The sequence below is a fragment of the Zonotrichia albicollis genome, chromosome 5 (genome assembly GCF_047830755.1).
Source record: "Zonotrichia albicollis isolate bZonAlb1 chromosome 5, bZonAlb1.hap1, whole genome shotgun sequence".
NCBI classification, from domain to species: domain Eukaryota; kingdom Metazoa; phylum Chordata; class Aves; order Passeriformes; family Passerellidae; genus Zonotrichia; species Zonotrichia albicollis.
Window position 1 is genome coordinate 44,739,759 of NC_133823.1, and position 15,666 is coordinate 44,755,424.

Sequence of the window (15,666 nt, forward strand, 5' to 3'; positions counted from 1 at the left end):
AACAGAATGAGCTAGTGATTTTTGTATTTGCAGTTTAGAATTGTAGTAACACAGAACAATTATTAAAGCTCACTCATTTTGACTGACTTAATATATTTTATCCTTTTTTCATATTGTAGTCCTTGATTTTACCAATGAAAACAGATTTATTCTGAAAAATACACAGACTTCTGTGATCCTTCCTAAAATAGGATAGAATTTTATTTGCTTCCTAAATGATTCTAGTAAGTGTGGAGCAGGTTTCATTAACTGATTTCTCATCATTTTGAATGCATAAAGAAGCATGCATAAAGACGCAATTCATAAAGAAGCAAAATGTTCAGTCAATAGTAAAGGAGAATTAGAAGAAATGTTCATTCTTCATCATTTCCTGTGACTTCTGGAAGGGCATGTGTTATCCATAACTTCAGGATCTGTTACCTCCTGCTAGAAGTAAATCAGGGCGAGTTTATCAGCATATCTTGAGTGAAGCTTTTCAGACTGGCACATTGCCCTGTGTGCCAGTTATTGCCAGTATTACAATAATGGTAGTAATATTGCAATTGTAATAATGTAGGGAGTCCTTATAAACTCTCTGATCATCCTTTGGTTATTCCTTTAAAGTACAAGTGTTGTCTCATGATCTTAGGAGTGGCAGCTCTTTAAAAGCTAGCCAGTATTCCTTCCCTAGAAGTGACAATAGCATCCACTACTTTTAAGATTTATATACCATCCATGTGTCCAGTTCTCCTCTTTCTTCAAACTAACTTAACAAAAAGATAAGCTTTTAACATAGTCATAGTTTCTCACACAAAAGTATGGTTCAGCTTTATTATGCAGGTCTCATTAATGATAGTACAGATACCTTTTAAAACACACTAATTGTGTCTGAAAGGAAGGACTTAGAGATGAATTAAATTTGGTAATATAGAAGAATTTGATTTAGCAATTTGCTTATTTTAGCTGAAGATATCTGTACACCTAAAGCCAGGCTTACTTTTCACTAATTAAAATGCAATACTTTTCACTAATTAAAATGAAATATGTTTCCTCAGTGACAGTTGTCTGTGTACACATTATATGGAAATTCTTCTCTAAGTGCTGTTGACAGGGAATTTGCCTCACAGGCAGGCAAGTGCAGGAAAAAGCTACATATTTGATCAATTATTTCTCACATGTCAGTCGATAAGGAACAATGCTGAATTCCCAGCTGGTTCTCAGATTCTCTTTTTATGTGACACCATCTCCTAAGACAAGATATTATAGGCACAACATCCAACCATGAAGACCTTAGCAAGATTTTTAGATGGCCCAGATAAATATCAAATTGGATGTAATTTAAAACCAATAATTGGAAATGGAATAGATGCCTCCCAGTGGGAGTAAAAAAACTGAAATGCACTTATATGAGAAATGTCACAAGAATTCCGTTACCTGTGTCACATCCATCAGATTAAAAATCAAAACAAACCAACACAACTGATGATTTCTTATATGATCCAGAAGTTAGCTATTTTTTCATCTGCCTAATTCTGTATTTTGTGGAAGAGACAGACTAAATCTAATATTTATTTGCTTGTCTCTAAATTGCGTACATATATTTTAAATTATATTGTATTATTGTATTGTTTTATATATAAATGATATATGTTATATTTATATACATGTAAATAATATAGATTGCTTCCTGAGAAACTGCCTTCCATTCTTTCTTGTAGGAATTCTTATTAGAAATTCCTTAGTCTGAGATAGTTGCAAAGCATTGGATTAATTTACAGCATTACAGTCTGATTGCAGAATCAGTCTGTGAACCTATGTATTGGTCTAAAACCCCAAGCCTGTATTCATTCCCTATACATCCCTGTGCCCATGTGTCCACATGGACTCTCCAGTGACATGCCCTTGGCTGAACTTTCGCCCTTTGAAAGCATACACCGTCCCATAACAACACAGAACTGGTGAAGTTGGAATTGACCTCTGGAGATCATTGCATTTATCTCCCCTAGTGCAAGCAGGGTCAGCTAGGGATGGTTGCTCAGGGTCATTGTCCAGATATTTTTTTAATATCTTCAAAGATGAAGATTCCACAACCTCTCTAGGTAACCTCTGCCAGCGCTAGGTCAAGCTCATAATAAAAATGGAAGGTTTTTTAATACTTAAGTGGAATATTCTGTATTTAATTTTGTGCTCATTGCTTCTTGTCCTTCAACTGTATTTCACTGGGGAAAGTCTAATCTTTATTCTCACATACTTGCATACATTGACAAGACTTCCCCTGAGCCTTCTCTTTTCCAGGCTAAACAGCCCCAGCTCTCTTGGACTTTTGTATTTCAGATGCTTCAGGCTTTAAATCATCTCTGTGGTCCTTGACTAGACTAGTTTCATTATCTCCATGTCTCTCTTGAGCTGGGAAGCACAGAGCTGGATCCAGCGCTCCAGATGTGGCTCACCAGAGCTGAGTCAAGGGGAATGATCACTTCCCTTGGCTGGCTGGCAGCGCTCTGTGATGCAGCCCAGGAGGCTGCTGGCCTTTGTTTCTGTGAGGGCTCACTGCTGGCTTGTGTTCAACTTGGTGGCCACCCAGACCCCCTGGGCTTTTTCTACAAAACATCTTTCAAACCCATTAGCCTCAACCTGCACTGGTGCATTGCTTATTTCTCCCCAGGTCCAGGACTTAAATTGCCCTTTTCTGAGCTTCATTAAATTAATTCCATCCCACTATCCTTATCTTCTGCTGTTTTTTTATGTTCTTAGTCCTGTTTTCATCATTGTTATGCATTTTTTTAACCAATAATTTATGAAAAACAGAAATAGTTCTAGAGTTCTAAATCTCAGCTCAGTTCCAAAACTCTCAGTCTGGATTCCTTCTCTCACTTAATTGCAATCTCTTACTGACCTCTCTATATGTGTGTCTATGTATATATGTGTGTAAACACATTTCTCCAGAGTCTCTAAAAAATGTAAACCCTTAACTGAAATTCATGTATTTATTAGTGGTGTGTTATGATATGCCCAGATGATAGTCATGCTAGTTTTATGTGAGAAAAGTTGCCTAATTTTAATTTTACTACCATGACAAGTAATCTTCACAGAAAACATTGTAAGGAATTTGCAATTCTGCTGTAAGGAGACCGATGCAAAGCCACTACAGAAAGGGCAATGCTTCTCCAGTTGTGCTTACAGTCATAGTAACAGAGACTTCCTCACATAACTTCAGTAGGGCATTTGATGGTGCAAGAGCAATCTTATGTCACCTCAACCTTCTTTTTGGATAGACTGGAAATGTCTTTCTTTATATATGAATTTATTGGCATGGCATTTATTTTACTATGCTCACTTGTTTCTTTTACTTTTGAAATTATGTTTTATTAAGTCTATTCTGGCAAATACACATGAAATATTTAACTTCCTGCTGTCTTTCAATAGAAAAAAGAAAAAGCATCTGTCATTAAGAAAAACAATGCCTATGCAGTGGCTGTTGCCAACTATGCTCCAAATATTACCAAGGACTCAGTGCTACCAACCATCTCCAAGAGTGCTACAACTGCAGAACCCAACAAGGCAAAACCAGAAGCGAAGCCACAAGAAGCAAAGAAGACATTCAACAGTGTTAGCAAAATTGACAGAATGTCTAGAATAGTGTTTCCAGTCTTATTTGGTACTTTTAATTTAGTGTACTGGGCTACATATTTAAACAGGGAGCCCGTCTTACTTGGCTTTGCACCATCAACCTAAAAGCTGACTTGCACTGAGGACTTCAAGCATCATTCTAATCAGATAGGTTGTTCGCTATGTACAGTCCGACTAATAACTGCTAATCTGTGAACCATTCTGTACAGTGTGTATATAAATGTCTTGTCTGTGTGTCTCCAAAGGAGGGGCACAGCGTTAATTCATGGGTCTGTAAACAGATAGCACCCATGGCAAATACAGCCAGCTCTTTAAAAGTTAAACCCAGGGGACTTCTGTTAAACTAGGATTCAAATATACAGAATTATATTCTCTCCGTACAATGAGATGAAGATGTGATCCTACATAATTATTTAGGAGCAGTATTTTTTTAATTTAAAGTTAAAATATTTTTCTATAAAGTAACTAATTCTACTTTAGTGAAAGAAACTGTCATTTAAAAAAAGTGATTTTTTTAAAAAGGTGTAATCGTTTCATACAATAGCAGTACCCATGTACATAACAGAGTACGGAGATCGTAGAGTTCTGCTCTTCAAAACATTCTGGATACAAGTTAGATTAAGGAGGTAGTAAACACTCTACTGTATGGCAAAATCCACAAGTTTCTTACTTCTGTCCTCTTTGAAGTTGTTAATAAATACATCTAATTGATTTCAGGGAAAAGGGTAAATCAAATTCAATATCAACCAACTTCTGCTAGTGAGATACTTATTTTTTCAGTGTTTATTTATTTGATATTACTAAGCTGGATTGTCTGGTTCAGCAAAGCTGGATTTTTTAAAATTATAATTTTTGATTTTTTTCTTAATTGAATTATTTTCAGGTTTCTAGAATCACGCAGAAATTTTTCAGGTTTAAGTTTATCAGTAATATAGTATAATTTTTTTCTTTGCTTAATGTTTTCCTAAATCCTGCCATTACAATATTTACCTGTATTTGTCCCAGGAAGCACTGTTTTCAAGGGAAACAAGAACCATGATTTAAGTTCAGGAATATGTCCATATAATAAAATTTACTGCTGCTTTTGTAAATTGCAACTTTACATTTCGCTGACATAACTTTACAACAACTTTGTATACTAGAAATGATTTTGCTAAGATTTGAATGTTATTTTTTTAATAAAAGGTCATGCATCATCAGTAGGCATCAACTGTATTTCATACACACAAATATAACAAAATTGGATCTGCCATTGGCAATTTTATAAGAACATTTAATACTATCAGTAAAATTGTTTTTCTTCTGAGCCTTTGCAAAGATTCTTTATGCCCCTAAAGGCCTGGTAAATCATAGAATAAATAATAACTGTGTACTGTATTTAGACTTTAGTATACTTGGCCAATCAAAAATATTTTGATTCACACATACATTAGCAGTTATTAGTTGACCTTTAAAAAAGAAACACCTTTATGATGATGTCTTCTAGTAGAGACATATGTAGTCGTATAGTGTCATTTATTGCAGTTTTGTACAGTAACTTGAGTATAGTGCATAAAATAGATATGTTCAGAGTTTAAAAAAAGTTGTACAAATATTTCTAAAATCAAATAAAAGAGTATCTTAAGACATGGAGGTGTGCTAAAAACAACAAAGAGAAACACTGCTTTCTTTTGCTGTTTTATTTTCTTGCTTTTTCTTTGCTTTTGATGTGATTCTGTTTTGTACTTTGTGTGACAGTATAGATGCCAAGGTCACAAATGCATATTATAAATAGAATTAATAGTTAAGACAGAGTTGACATCAGTAAAATAAAGACATTTAGTAGGTTATAAAAGAAGGGGAGAAGCATGGACAAGGTGTGTATCCCTTGAATTCCCTCTAATTAAACTGTCAGACTAAACCTTTCTCATCAACAGTAGCTTAAAAATGAGCACTTTACTCAGAACATTAAAAGAAAAATATCCTTATTTTCATATATATTTATATGTAAATGTAGATCTTCCATGTAACATGGAGATGTGTGCAATAGTGTGATTATGAACAAAAGGCTAGAAGGCAAGCAATAAAAAAAAGGGTTTTTTCATGGTATAAGCATACATTTTTAAAATGTTTCATTTGTAAATTAAAATTTTTCCCTTGAACATCCCGTTGTCCAAGTATGAATAAATATATAAATATGTACATATGTACAAATAATTGTAAATATTAGGACTGTAGAAAAATCCCTTCACTTTTAGCTCTGTTTTTGGCAAAGGGCTCTGACTGTATAGTTTAATGGAGGCCCCTCCTAAAATGCTCTTGAACTTGAATAGCTCGATTATGTTTTCTGTGGCTGCGGTCTCCTTCCTGTGACCTAGTGAGAGTTCTTACCTTCTGTTCTTATCTAGGGACTCTGATCTAGGGACTCTGCAAACCTCTCAAGACTGGGGTGTGAGAAACAGAGGGTTGTGTTTCACCCTTGGCTACATCCCAGGTACTCAAACCCTTCACAGTGTTGAAACTGTTGTATATTTCTCCATGCACGACACTGTATAGTCAGAAGTCTCCCCATGCCAAATGTGAGTGTGCTCAGTCATGTTGAATTACCTGATAAGGAAGGCTCTTGCACCCTTATCCAAGAATGGGACCTCCTCAAAGGCTTTTAATGGTAAAGTCTTCTCCAGCAAGACTTCTCTGGAAAATACCACCTGGGTAACTCAGGTGGAGTTTGCTGCATGCAAAAAGCCCATCTTCAGTTTGCACAAGAAGCCCAATGCTGTCTCATGCTAGTCAGCCCTGCTGCTACCACTTTCATTAGGTACAACTATTTATTCATCCACTGACCCTTTTCTCTACACTTGCTTGAGTCAGTAGAAAAACCAGGTGTTTGTCACATGGTAAAGTTACATTTATTGCCCACTTATATAGCAAAGTAGGCATACTATATAAACTCAGTAAAAAAACCCCAAAACATTTTAAATATATACATGCAGTTATTGTGGGCATCACAACACTTTTAAATGGGCACGCTCCAGAAAATTTAGTAAATTGGTAAACGTTAAAGCAATCTCCTTCTATGGAAAGAAGGGGTATGCTTTACTGTTTCACTGCTGAAACATTTACAGTGGCCCAGCTAAGTACACATAAGTTGCAAATTTTTAAGACTGCCAACTGGATAGGTGAATATAAATGTAAAGATTTAAGTGAATGGGAGCATTGTGCAAGGAATACGAGAATACAACAGTTAGGCCTTACTTTCCTTTAGAAGGAATCTGTGTCATTTCATTTACCATAGAATCTGTGTCTGGGATTTTAAAGCTGATGTCACAAATCTATGTGCCAAATATGGAGAGGTTTCCTATAATTTGAGTAAATCTTGCAGGTCTTAAATACTTAAAGTGGGGAGTATGAGTGAGAAAATGCAAGTCACTTCTCAAGGACTTGCACATGGAATCTGACAGTGAATTTTTTGGTTGGCATATTAATCTAACCTACTTCTCCTATTATTCTTGGGTCAGTGTATCATATTTTGTGATTTAATAAATTAATAAAATAAATACAAAGATAAAACACTGTGGTAAAGTTAGATTGGAGTTACAGTAATTCTAAATGAGGTTTATGAAGTAGGCTTCCACTATAGCACTGCGGCACATATTTCTGGATGCATGTGTCAGGTAATTTAACAGTAATTTATAAATCAGCATGAAAAGTAGAGATCAGCACAGTTTATCAGCCAGAGTTGTCTGCTGGAGACTTCATGACAGAAGAGTAGAAAATTCTCAATTATGCTGTGGCCAATTAAATTACCTCCACCTGTCGTATGTGAGCTAATTCAACTTGTAGCTGCTGCATTGTTGAGCATCTTATAAAAAAATATTATGGTAGGCATTCTGAGATATGAGCTTTAGTTTGGCAGACCACTCATACCACCGAACACTATTCTAAATTAAGGAGCCAATTTGCCCATATAGTCACAGGAAAGAGCATCTAGAGACTGAACAGGAGCCTTCCCTTCCCTTCCCTTCCCTTCCCTTCCCTTCCCTTCCCTTCCCTTCCCTTCCCTTCCCTTCCCTTCCCTTCCCTTCCCTTCCCTTCCCTTCCCTTCCCTTCCCTTCCCTTCCCTTCCCTTCCCTTCCCTTCCCTTCCCTTCCCTTCCCTTCCCTTCCCTTCCCAGTGGTTACAGATAACATACAGGGTGATGAAACTTTTCAAAAGAGACCAAAAAAATGTCTGCATGAAATCAACCAGAAGCAGCAGGGAGGAGGTAGGGATGTATGGGGGAGGAAAGGAGAAAAGAGAGCACACAAATGGCTTTGTTACCATGGCACTGGAATGTGAGATAACTGAGGAGGAAGTCGCTGAGGGAGGTAATGTGTATTTTTGTTTCAGCTTCAGTTCTGAGCCTTCACTGCCACATGTGAGTTGTGGACAGTAACTTCTAGAGTACATAAAATGAAAATACTTGTATAATTCTACTGAACTTGAGGGACACGAGTTGTGCCTTTGAAAGCGAGAGGCCTCTAGTGACTGCTTTGTGAAAGCAACCATGCAATACTGTGTGTCTCCTGCTGATTGGAACATATTGGGTGCAAGGAGAAAAGAAGCTTCAGAAATTAGGTAGAATTTTGTTAATTCTACACTTTGTTTTCTTAAAAAGCATGGCTTTCACTTAAGCACAGAGAGTCAGCACTAATCCTCCATACCTCTCATTCCTTTTCTGAAGGCATAGTAGTGCATGGGTTTTGCCATGGCCTTCACAAAACAGATGAAGTCTATGCTGCTGAACATTACCACTCCTAACAAATTTGCATGAAAGATTATTTCAGTGTGGAAATGAAGCTATCATCATCTGTGCCCGATTATGTGCAGACACATAATGCTAAAATTTTTAAACCCATGCAATGAGTTTTAAAGTAGAGGAAGAAAACATTTTAAAATAAACCCAGTAAGTTAAATGGCTTCATTTAAAAAACGCATTTCTACAATTGTAGAAATATCTAAACATACCTAAACAGACTCTCCGAATGTGGAATAATTTCATATCACATATAAAGTTTTTGTCTTACACAAATGCTAAAATAATTATGTGAATTTGTGTAAAAGTCAGATTGCCCTTCTGCCTTGAGTAAAATGAATGGTTCTTTATAAAACAGTGTTAGGATTCCTTCCATCTCATCCCAGCACCAGTGAACCTCCTGCTAGAATGTTCTTAGTGCACAATATAAATTCTGGTTACATCCCTTTAATATCTCTTTTTTTTTTTCATTTCAGTCAAAGAAACCTCCACCTCATTTCTGTAGATGACCCAAACTTCCTGAAACAATAGAACTTTAAATTATTTTCTAAATCCAATTATTAATTACAGTCATCTGAGAATCAGTGAGGGACTTTAGGTCTTTAGCAGTAGAAGGAAAAGAATCAAAACTTTGTTACAATGCCTGGCATATGTTAATTGCATAAAATGTTTTCTTTCTCTCTTCTTGAAACCACTTAATTTTTTAGATTCAAATCTTTCTAGGTGAATCTCTTAACTCATGTTTTTGGGGTCTGTGATTATATCTTACTGGAAGAGGATAAATTTTGAGGGCTTGACATCTCTGATGGAGATCAGGGCAAAATTTGCACTGAAATTAAAATAAAACTAATCTACATCCTCATCATATTTATCTCTATCAGTGAAGTCAGTAAGGACTTTTCCAGAAGAGGAGTACACCTAACTATACCTGGGCTCTCCTTTGGATATGGGTTGTCTGTTCTCAAATCCATGAAAATAGCCCTTAAAGCCCTTAAAAAAAGTGTCAACCATCCTGGAATACAGAGCTTTGTCTGTTTTTTCCTTGATATTTATCAATACCTTTTAAGAATATTATGAAAGTGCTGTAAGTTAGGATGAGGTGATAGCACTAACAAAAAGGAATTTTGAGGATACTTTAAAATATGCAAGATAATGTATACTCTTCCTCTAGTGTTGGAGTCTACATAAATATATATGATTATATTTTTATTGTTGGATAATTTAAAAGTTCTATTTTGCTTTCAAATTATTTACATAATGTGAATACTTTACTTGATAAGGTGTTCTGGAGTGTGTCCTTATGCATTCAAGGTTTTTGATGATTGCAAGGAGTGCTTTCATTCATCTGATATTAAAAGGGGTGAGCTTCAACAGGTTGAAGTGTTATATTTGCTTTCCTATACTTTATCCATCAAACCACGTTGTTGAGGATGGATGGAAATAGCGAATGGAACAAGATATTGCTTTGATCAACTGCTTTTGATATTCTTTATTAGATGTTCATTTTGGCTGAATTTATCAGTTTATAGGCTACTGTAGCTTAGCAATAGCACGGAATGCAATGTAGTACTTTACATCTGTTAGAATACATATGCACCGTATCTATAAACTGTTAAAATATCAGTTCCTAAACTGCACCCCTTCACCTTCTCCCCTCCAAATAGTCACTTTATTAGAAAACATTTGAAGGCACTTTAATTTGAATGAAAGTGATTACACTAAATGTTTTTTACTTGATTAAAAAAAATAGTAAAAACAAAGTGGTCTCTGATTCATACATGGTTTGCAATTTCTCAGCTGGGCTGGAGTCAGAAAACATTTATGCATTGTATGACACATCTAATTTAGTGAGTCACTTAGGTGTGAAAATGTATAGGACTTGGAAAATAGGCACTCCCAGTATATTAAAAAGAAATATGGGAATGGGAAGAATTAAACCAATAATTTTGAAATTAAACACCAATCAAATATGCACAATAAGAAACTGCATGATAAATGTAAGTATACTTAACCTTGAACATCAATGTCATATAAAATCTTCTGGGTGACAGTTTACTTATTTAGTAGGTTTCATAGTTATAAATAATTAAAGAAGATTATAATATTCTGTAATTTGTGACCTTGTTTTAACTGGGAAAATCGTTACTTTTCTAAAATGTAAAAGAAATAACTGGATTTATGTTTGAATGTGTCACTGCTTGCTGTTGAAGAATATTTATTAACCACATGCAAAATATTGCTTAACATTATCTTTTTGTACTTCTTATTAAAGTTAATTTAAATATAGCACATTTCGTATTTTTGTTTTTAATGCTTTGACAGCAGAAATATTTAATTCCCTTCACATCTTCTCTCTTAGGACTTGTGTGTGGGTTTTTCATTTTCTTGTTTTTAAACAACCCATTACAGCCTCTACAAAGGTGCTTTTTTATTAAAGACAGTATTTCCCAAAGGAAACAAACAATATATTGGAAAGAAAATATTCCTCAGCTTGGTGAGAGTTTAACAGATTTCCTCTTTATATAATGAGAATACCCTCATGGATTCATATTACAAATGGCAATGTTTCATATTTTCTGAAGGTTATAAAACATGTTGCTGCTGGGTATACACTAACAACCAAATGATGTGGAGCAGAAGAAACCTCCTGCCAGAGAGCTTAATTCATCAGTGGGAGTATATGGGGTAACAAAGCTCACTTAGAAACAAACAGAAGACTATTCTGTTAGTAAGGTGTGGGTTTGGATTTGTTTTTGGTTTTGTTTTGGAGTTTTTGTGCTTGAAAATGAGCATTCTGATTCCAAATCTTTCAGTGGAAAAGCTGTAGATTTTTCTGGGATGATCCTTTCTTTTCCTGTAAAGTCACATGTTCTCACAAGAAACACATCAATGTTCTTCATGGATGATGAAGAGCATGACATCCTTCCTTCCAAATTAGAGACATGTATTTGAGACGTGGACGACATGATGGGTAAGGAACTGGCTGGATGGACACAGACAGAGAGTTGTGGCAAATGGCTCAATGTCCAGGTGGAGACCAGTGACAAGAGGTGACCCTCAGGGTGCTGTTTTGGGACTGATGCTCTTCAATATCTTTATCGAGAACACAGACAATGAGATCCATGCACCATCTGACGCAAAGCTGAGCAGTGCAGGTGACACAGTAGAAGTAAGGGATGCCATTCAGGGGACCTGGACACACTTGGGAAATGAACCTCATGAGGTTCAGCAAGTCCAGGTGCAATAAGCTGCACCTGGGTTGGGGCAGTTCCAGACACGAGTCCAGACTGAGAGAAGATGCCATTGACAAGACATTGGCAGAGAAGGGCTTGGGGGTTCTCATGGATGAAAATATGGCCGTGACCCATCAGTGTGCACTCACAGCCCAGAAGGCCAAGCCCATCCTGGGCTGCAGGAGCAGCAGCAGCTCCATGCAGGTGATTCTCCTCTCTGCTCTGCCCTGGTGAGATCCCACCTGGAGTGCTGTGCCCAGGTCGGGGGTTCTCAGCACAGGAAAGACACAGATGTGTTAGAGCAGGTCCAGAGGAGGCCATAAAGATGCTCAGAGGGCTGGGACACATCCCGTGAAGACAGGCTGAGAGAGCTGGGTTGTTCAGCCTGGAGAAGGGAAGGCTATGGGGACACCTCATTGTGGCCTTTCAGTACTTAAAGGGGGCTTATTAAAAAGAGGAGGAAGGAATTTTTACATAGATAGGGTAGATAGTGATAGGAGAGGGGAAAATGGTTTTAAACTAAAAAACAAGAGATTTAAATTAGATATTAAGAAGAAATTTTTTAGTCTCAGGGTAGTGAGGAACTGGCACAAGTTGCCCAAAGAAGTGGTGGCTGCCCCCTCCCTGGAAGTGTTCAAAGCCAGGTTGGATGGGACTTTGAGTAACCTGGTCTAGTGGAAGGTGTCCTTGCCTAAGGCAATTTATGGAGGCCTGAGGGATTAGCAGCAATGCAGAAAATGGTCCAAAATATAGTATATTTTTTTCAGGAAACACTTAATCCAAAAATCAGACTGTAATGAATAAGGATTTAGTTTCAAAAACGTGCTTTATATATGGATAAGAAGTAAACAGGGGCCTGAGTAATATTTGCAGAGTTGACAAATCATATGGGAGAAAAGAACCATTTAAGTAGATCCAGCATGGAAAACATTTTGAACATTTTGTCCTGTGCATTTGTGGTGGATAGAGTCAGAGTAAAAGTGAAAGATGAATATTCATAACATTTTAAATATTGAAAGCAACTCTGCTTTCAAGTTCTTTGCAGATCTTTTGAGACCCTGCTATAAGTTATTAAAGAGGAAGGAATTTAATGTCTTTTCAACTTTCCAAAGATTAGCATCACTTTTTGCTAATGCTGGACATGAGTGACAAATACAAAGAATGTGACAGTTTTATGAAGATTACTGTTTTTTGTAGAGCAGCATATTTAACTCCTGCACTCCTCTCCCTCCCCACCCACCCAAATCAATTGTTAATGTTGGAGCTAGTAGGAACCAGCAGTTAAAATTGCCCTCAAGTTGTGACTTGACATTGTTATCTTAAACATTTCTGATGGAACACATTTTCCTTCAAAACACCTTTCTGTTATTCTTTTCTGCCACAGCCACCTGACACAAAACAGGTTAGTGCTCTCAGAAATGACAGTGATGGGAGTTTAGTCAACCATGCTTCAAGTTTCATCATAGGTAGAGCTCAGCTCTTTTTACTGTAGGTTGTATACAAAGGTAAATGTTTCTATTTTTAATAGAAGAGTTCTGACAGCATTAATAGTCTAGAACAAGTGTCCAGCAATGAGACAGTGATCAGGTGATACTGGGAATATCAAAGACTAGATCCGTCTGACAACTCTGGCAGTTACCAATGGTAACTTCACACCTCACACTAAGACACAGTATTTAAAAAAACTCCAAAAAAAGAGTTGAAAAAACCCAGGGAAATACAGGAGGCTCTTGAAGTGCATTGATGCCAACTTCCTGGCTGAGGTGATGGAGGAGTCAAGGAGCTCATGCAGCTCTGTTGCAGCTCACACTTACAAAAGGAATGGACAGGATAGTGATGTGCAAGCCTTGGGTAACCATGAGATAGAGGTGTTCAGAATCCTTAGAGGATGGAACAAGGCAAAAAACTGGATGCCAGCCCTGGACTGCAAGATAGCAGACTGGTCCTGATCTCTGCATAGTGCTAATTCCATTCACAGCCCCAGGCAGCCGAGGGGGAAGGCTTGAAAGAGTCCCTTGGCTGATGGTTCTGGAGAGAAAAGAGGTCCAGAGCATCTGGTTGATTTTCAAACATAGTCCTCTACAACTCAAGCAAAGTCCAACTGGGCAAGCAACAGGTCAAGCCAAGGTGGCAGGAGGCCTGTACAGTTAAGTTGGCCTTGACCAAACAAATATAAAAAGGTGGAAGCAGGGGCAGATAACCTGGAAGGGATATGGAGACACTGTCGAAGTTTTTAGAGTGTTATGGAAAACAAAACTCTGAGGATGGGAAGGATGCAAATATTACTCCTACCTTCAAAGAGGGGTGGAAGGAGGGTCTGGTGACCTACAGGTCATCTTTACCTTGTTGATTGGCTTCTTTGTAACAAAACAAATACTCCGGGAAAACATTTTCAAACACCTTGAAGACAGCAGACCCACTGAACTCCATGTGTGTGATGTTACTTGTGAAGGTCTGGCATCAAGGAGTGAATCTTTTCCAGCAGTACCAGTAGTATAACATTACTATTAGGCTGCTAGGATATTTTTCTGATTCTGCAGATTCTTTTCTCCTACATGAAAGGGTTTAGCAAAAATTAGCTATATCTCTTGCATTCCCACAACAGTCAACACAGTAGGCAACTCTTCACCATTGCCCCCTTTCTTACCTTTTATGCTGATGTCTCATTTTGTCTTAGAACAACAGTTTCCATTCCTTGCAGCTACAAAGAAAGCTTCTGAAGTGTACGCTCAACATCAAAAGATGCAGCACTCCCTGAATCTGCAGACAATCTGACTCAACAGATCACTTCTGAGAAGTGTCATTTTAGTGTGTTGTGGAAAAATCAGTTAATTATTTAATTGGTACTCCAATTAAGACAATTTAAGTAATTTGAGCATGGAAGAGGGTTTGTTTCCTCTGCCAGGCTACAAATACATATTTTTAACTTGGGTGCTTAGGAGAGGAAAGAGGAAATCATAAAATAAGAGCCAACTGAGGTTTATAGAGTGCTACACTATAATGAATCAAAAAAAAGGAGTTTTAAACGTTGTAAGGCAAGGAAGGATGTATTTAAAAGTACCTTCTGAAGTTATAAAGCATATAATATACTCATATTAACGGTACAGACACCTGCCCTTTAATAAGGACTTTTTCCCGTGGTAGAACACATGCTAGTATTGCAGGCCCATTTTGGTGCTGGCAAGGAGAACCCTTTTGCCCACCACAGAAAACCAGTGTGTGAGAAGGCTTTTCATGTGTTTCATGACTTTAGTTATTTCTTCTCTGTTGAATGACTATATCTCTTATTACAACTTGACATGCTATATTTATGACTCTGAAAGTGCATTAAATAGTCCTTATAATGCTGAGATGCTACAACTGAATCAACATTTTTCCTGCTATCCATTCTCCATTTTCACAGTGAAAATTTCAAAATTGTCCATTCACTTCTGTAGACAATTCACGGCAACAAGATGATTTCTATTCATCTGAGCTAATCACAATGTCATAAAGAGATGACTACTTGAAATTGTTGCCTTTCTCACTACTCACACATCACACTTGTTGCTGAAGCCTAAGTATTTATGTCTGAAGTGTAATTGCTTTGTTGACAAATAATAATAATAACGGCAAAACTTTCAAGACCTTTGAGCATGATGCAAATATCAATATTATTGTAATTATTTCACTGTTGATGAAATAGGGATCATCAATGATAAATGAATCATCACAATGAAATGAGAATCTTCTGTGAGTAATATTTTGTTAATTTTAGCAATGTATTTGGGTTATGACAAGAAATATATCTCAGCTTGACTTCCCTCACTAACTCCCCCTGCAGATCTTATCCTTTTCCACTCAGAGTTTCTACCTGGTTTTATTGACCGAATGTTTTTTAAATAAAGGTGATTAAACTATTCCCTTTCCACAGAGAAGTAAAACTTCTGACATTTATTTTTTATGTATGTTGGCTTTTCATTTCTCACTTCAGTAAATATTCCTGAATCCCTTACACTTGCTCAAGCACCAATTACTATATCCTTGCATCCAATTCCATTTTTCAGTTAC

The 15,666-nt window shown here is 36.9% G+C and overlaps 1 protein-coding gene across 3 annotated transcripts in view; it reads left to right on the forward strand.

The window, feature by feature from the left end:
- GABRA2 (gamma-aminobutyric acid type A receptor subunit alpha2) overlaps positions 1 to 10,669 on the forward strand; it is a 65,233-nt gene extending 54,564 nt beyond the window's left edge. For all 3 annotated transcript variants that reach the window (XM_074541548.1, XM_005490047.4, XM_074541549.1), the window contains one exon: positions 3,406 to 10,669. In XM_074541548.1, the coding sequence (XP_074397649.1) occupies positions 3,406 to 3,714 (309 nt within the window). In that variant the 3' untranslated portion in view covers positions 3,715 to 10,669. The remainder of the gene's footprint in view (positions 1 to 3,405) is intronic.
- Positions 10,670 to 15,666: the final 4,997 nt, after the last annotated feature.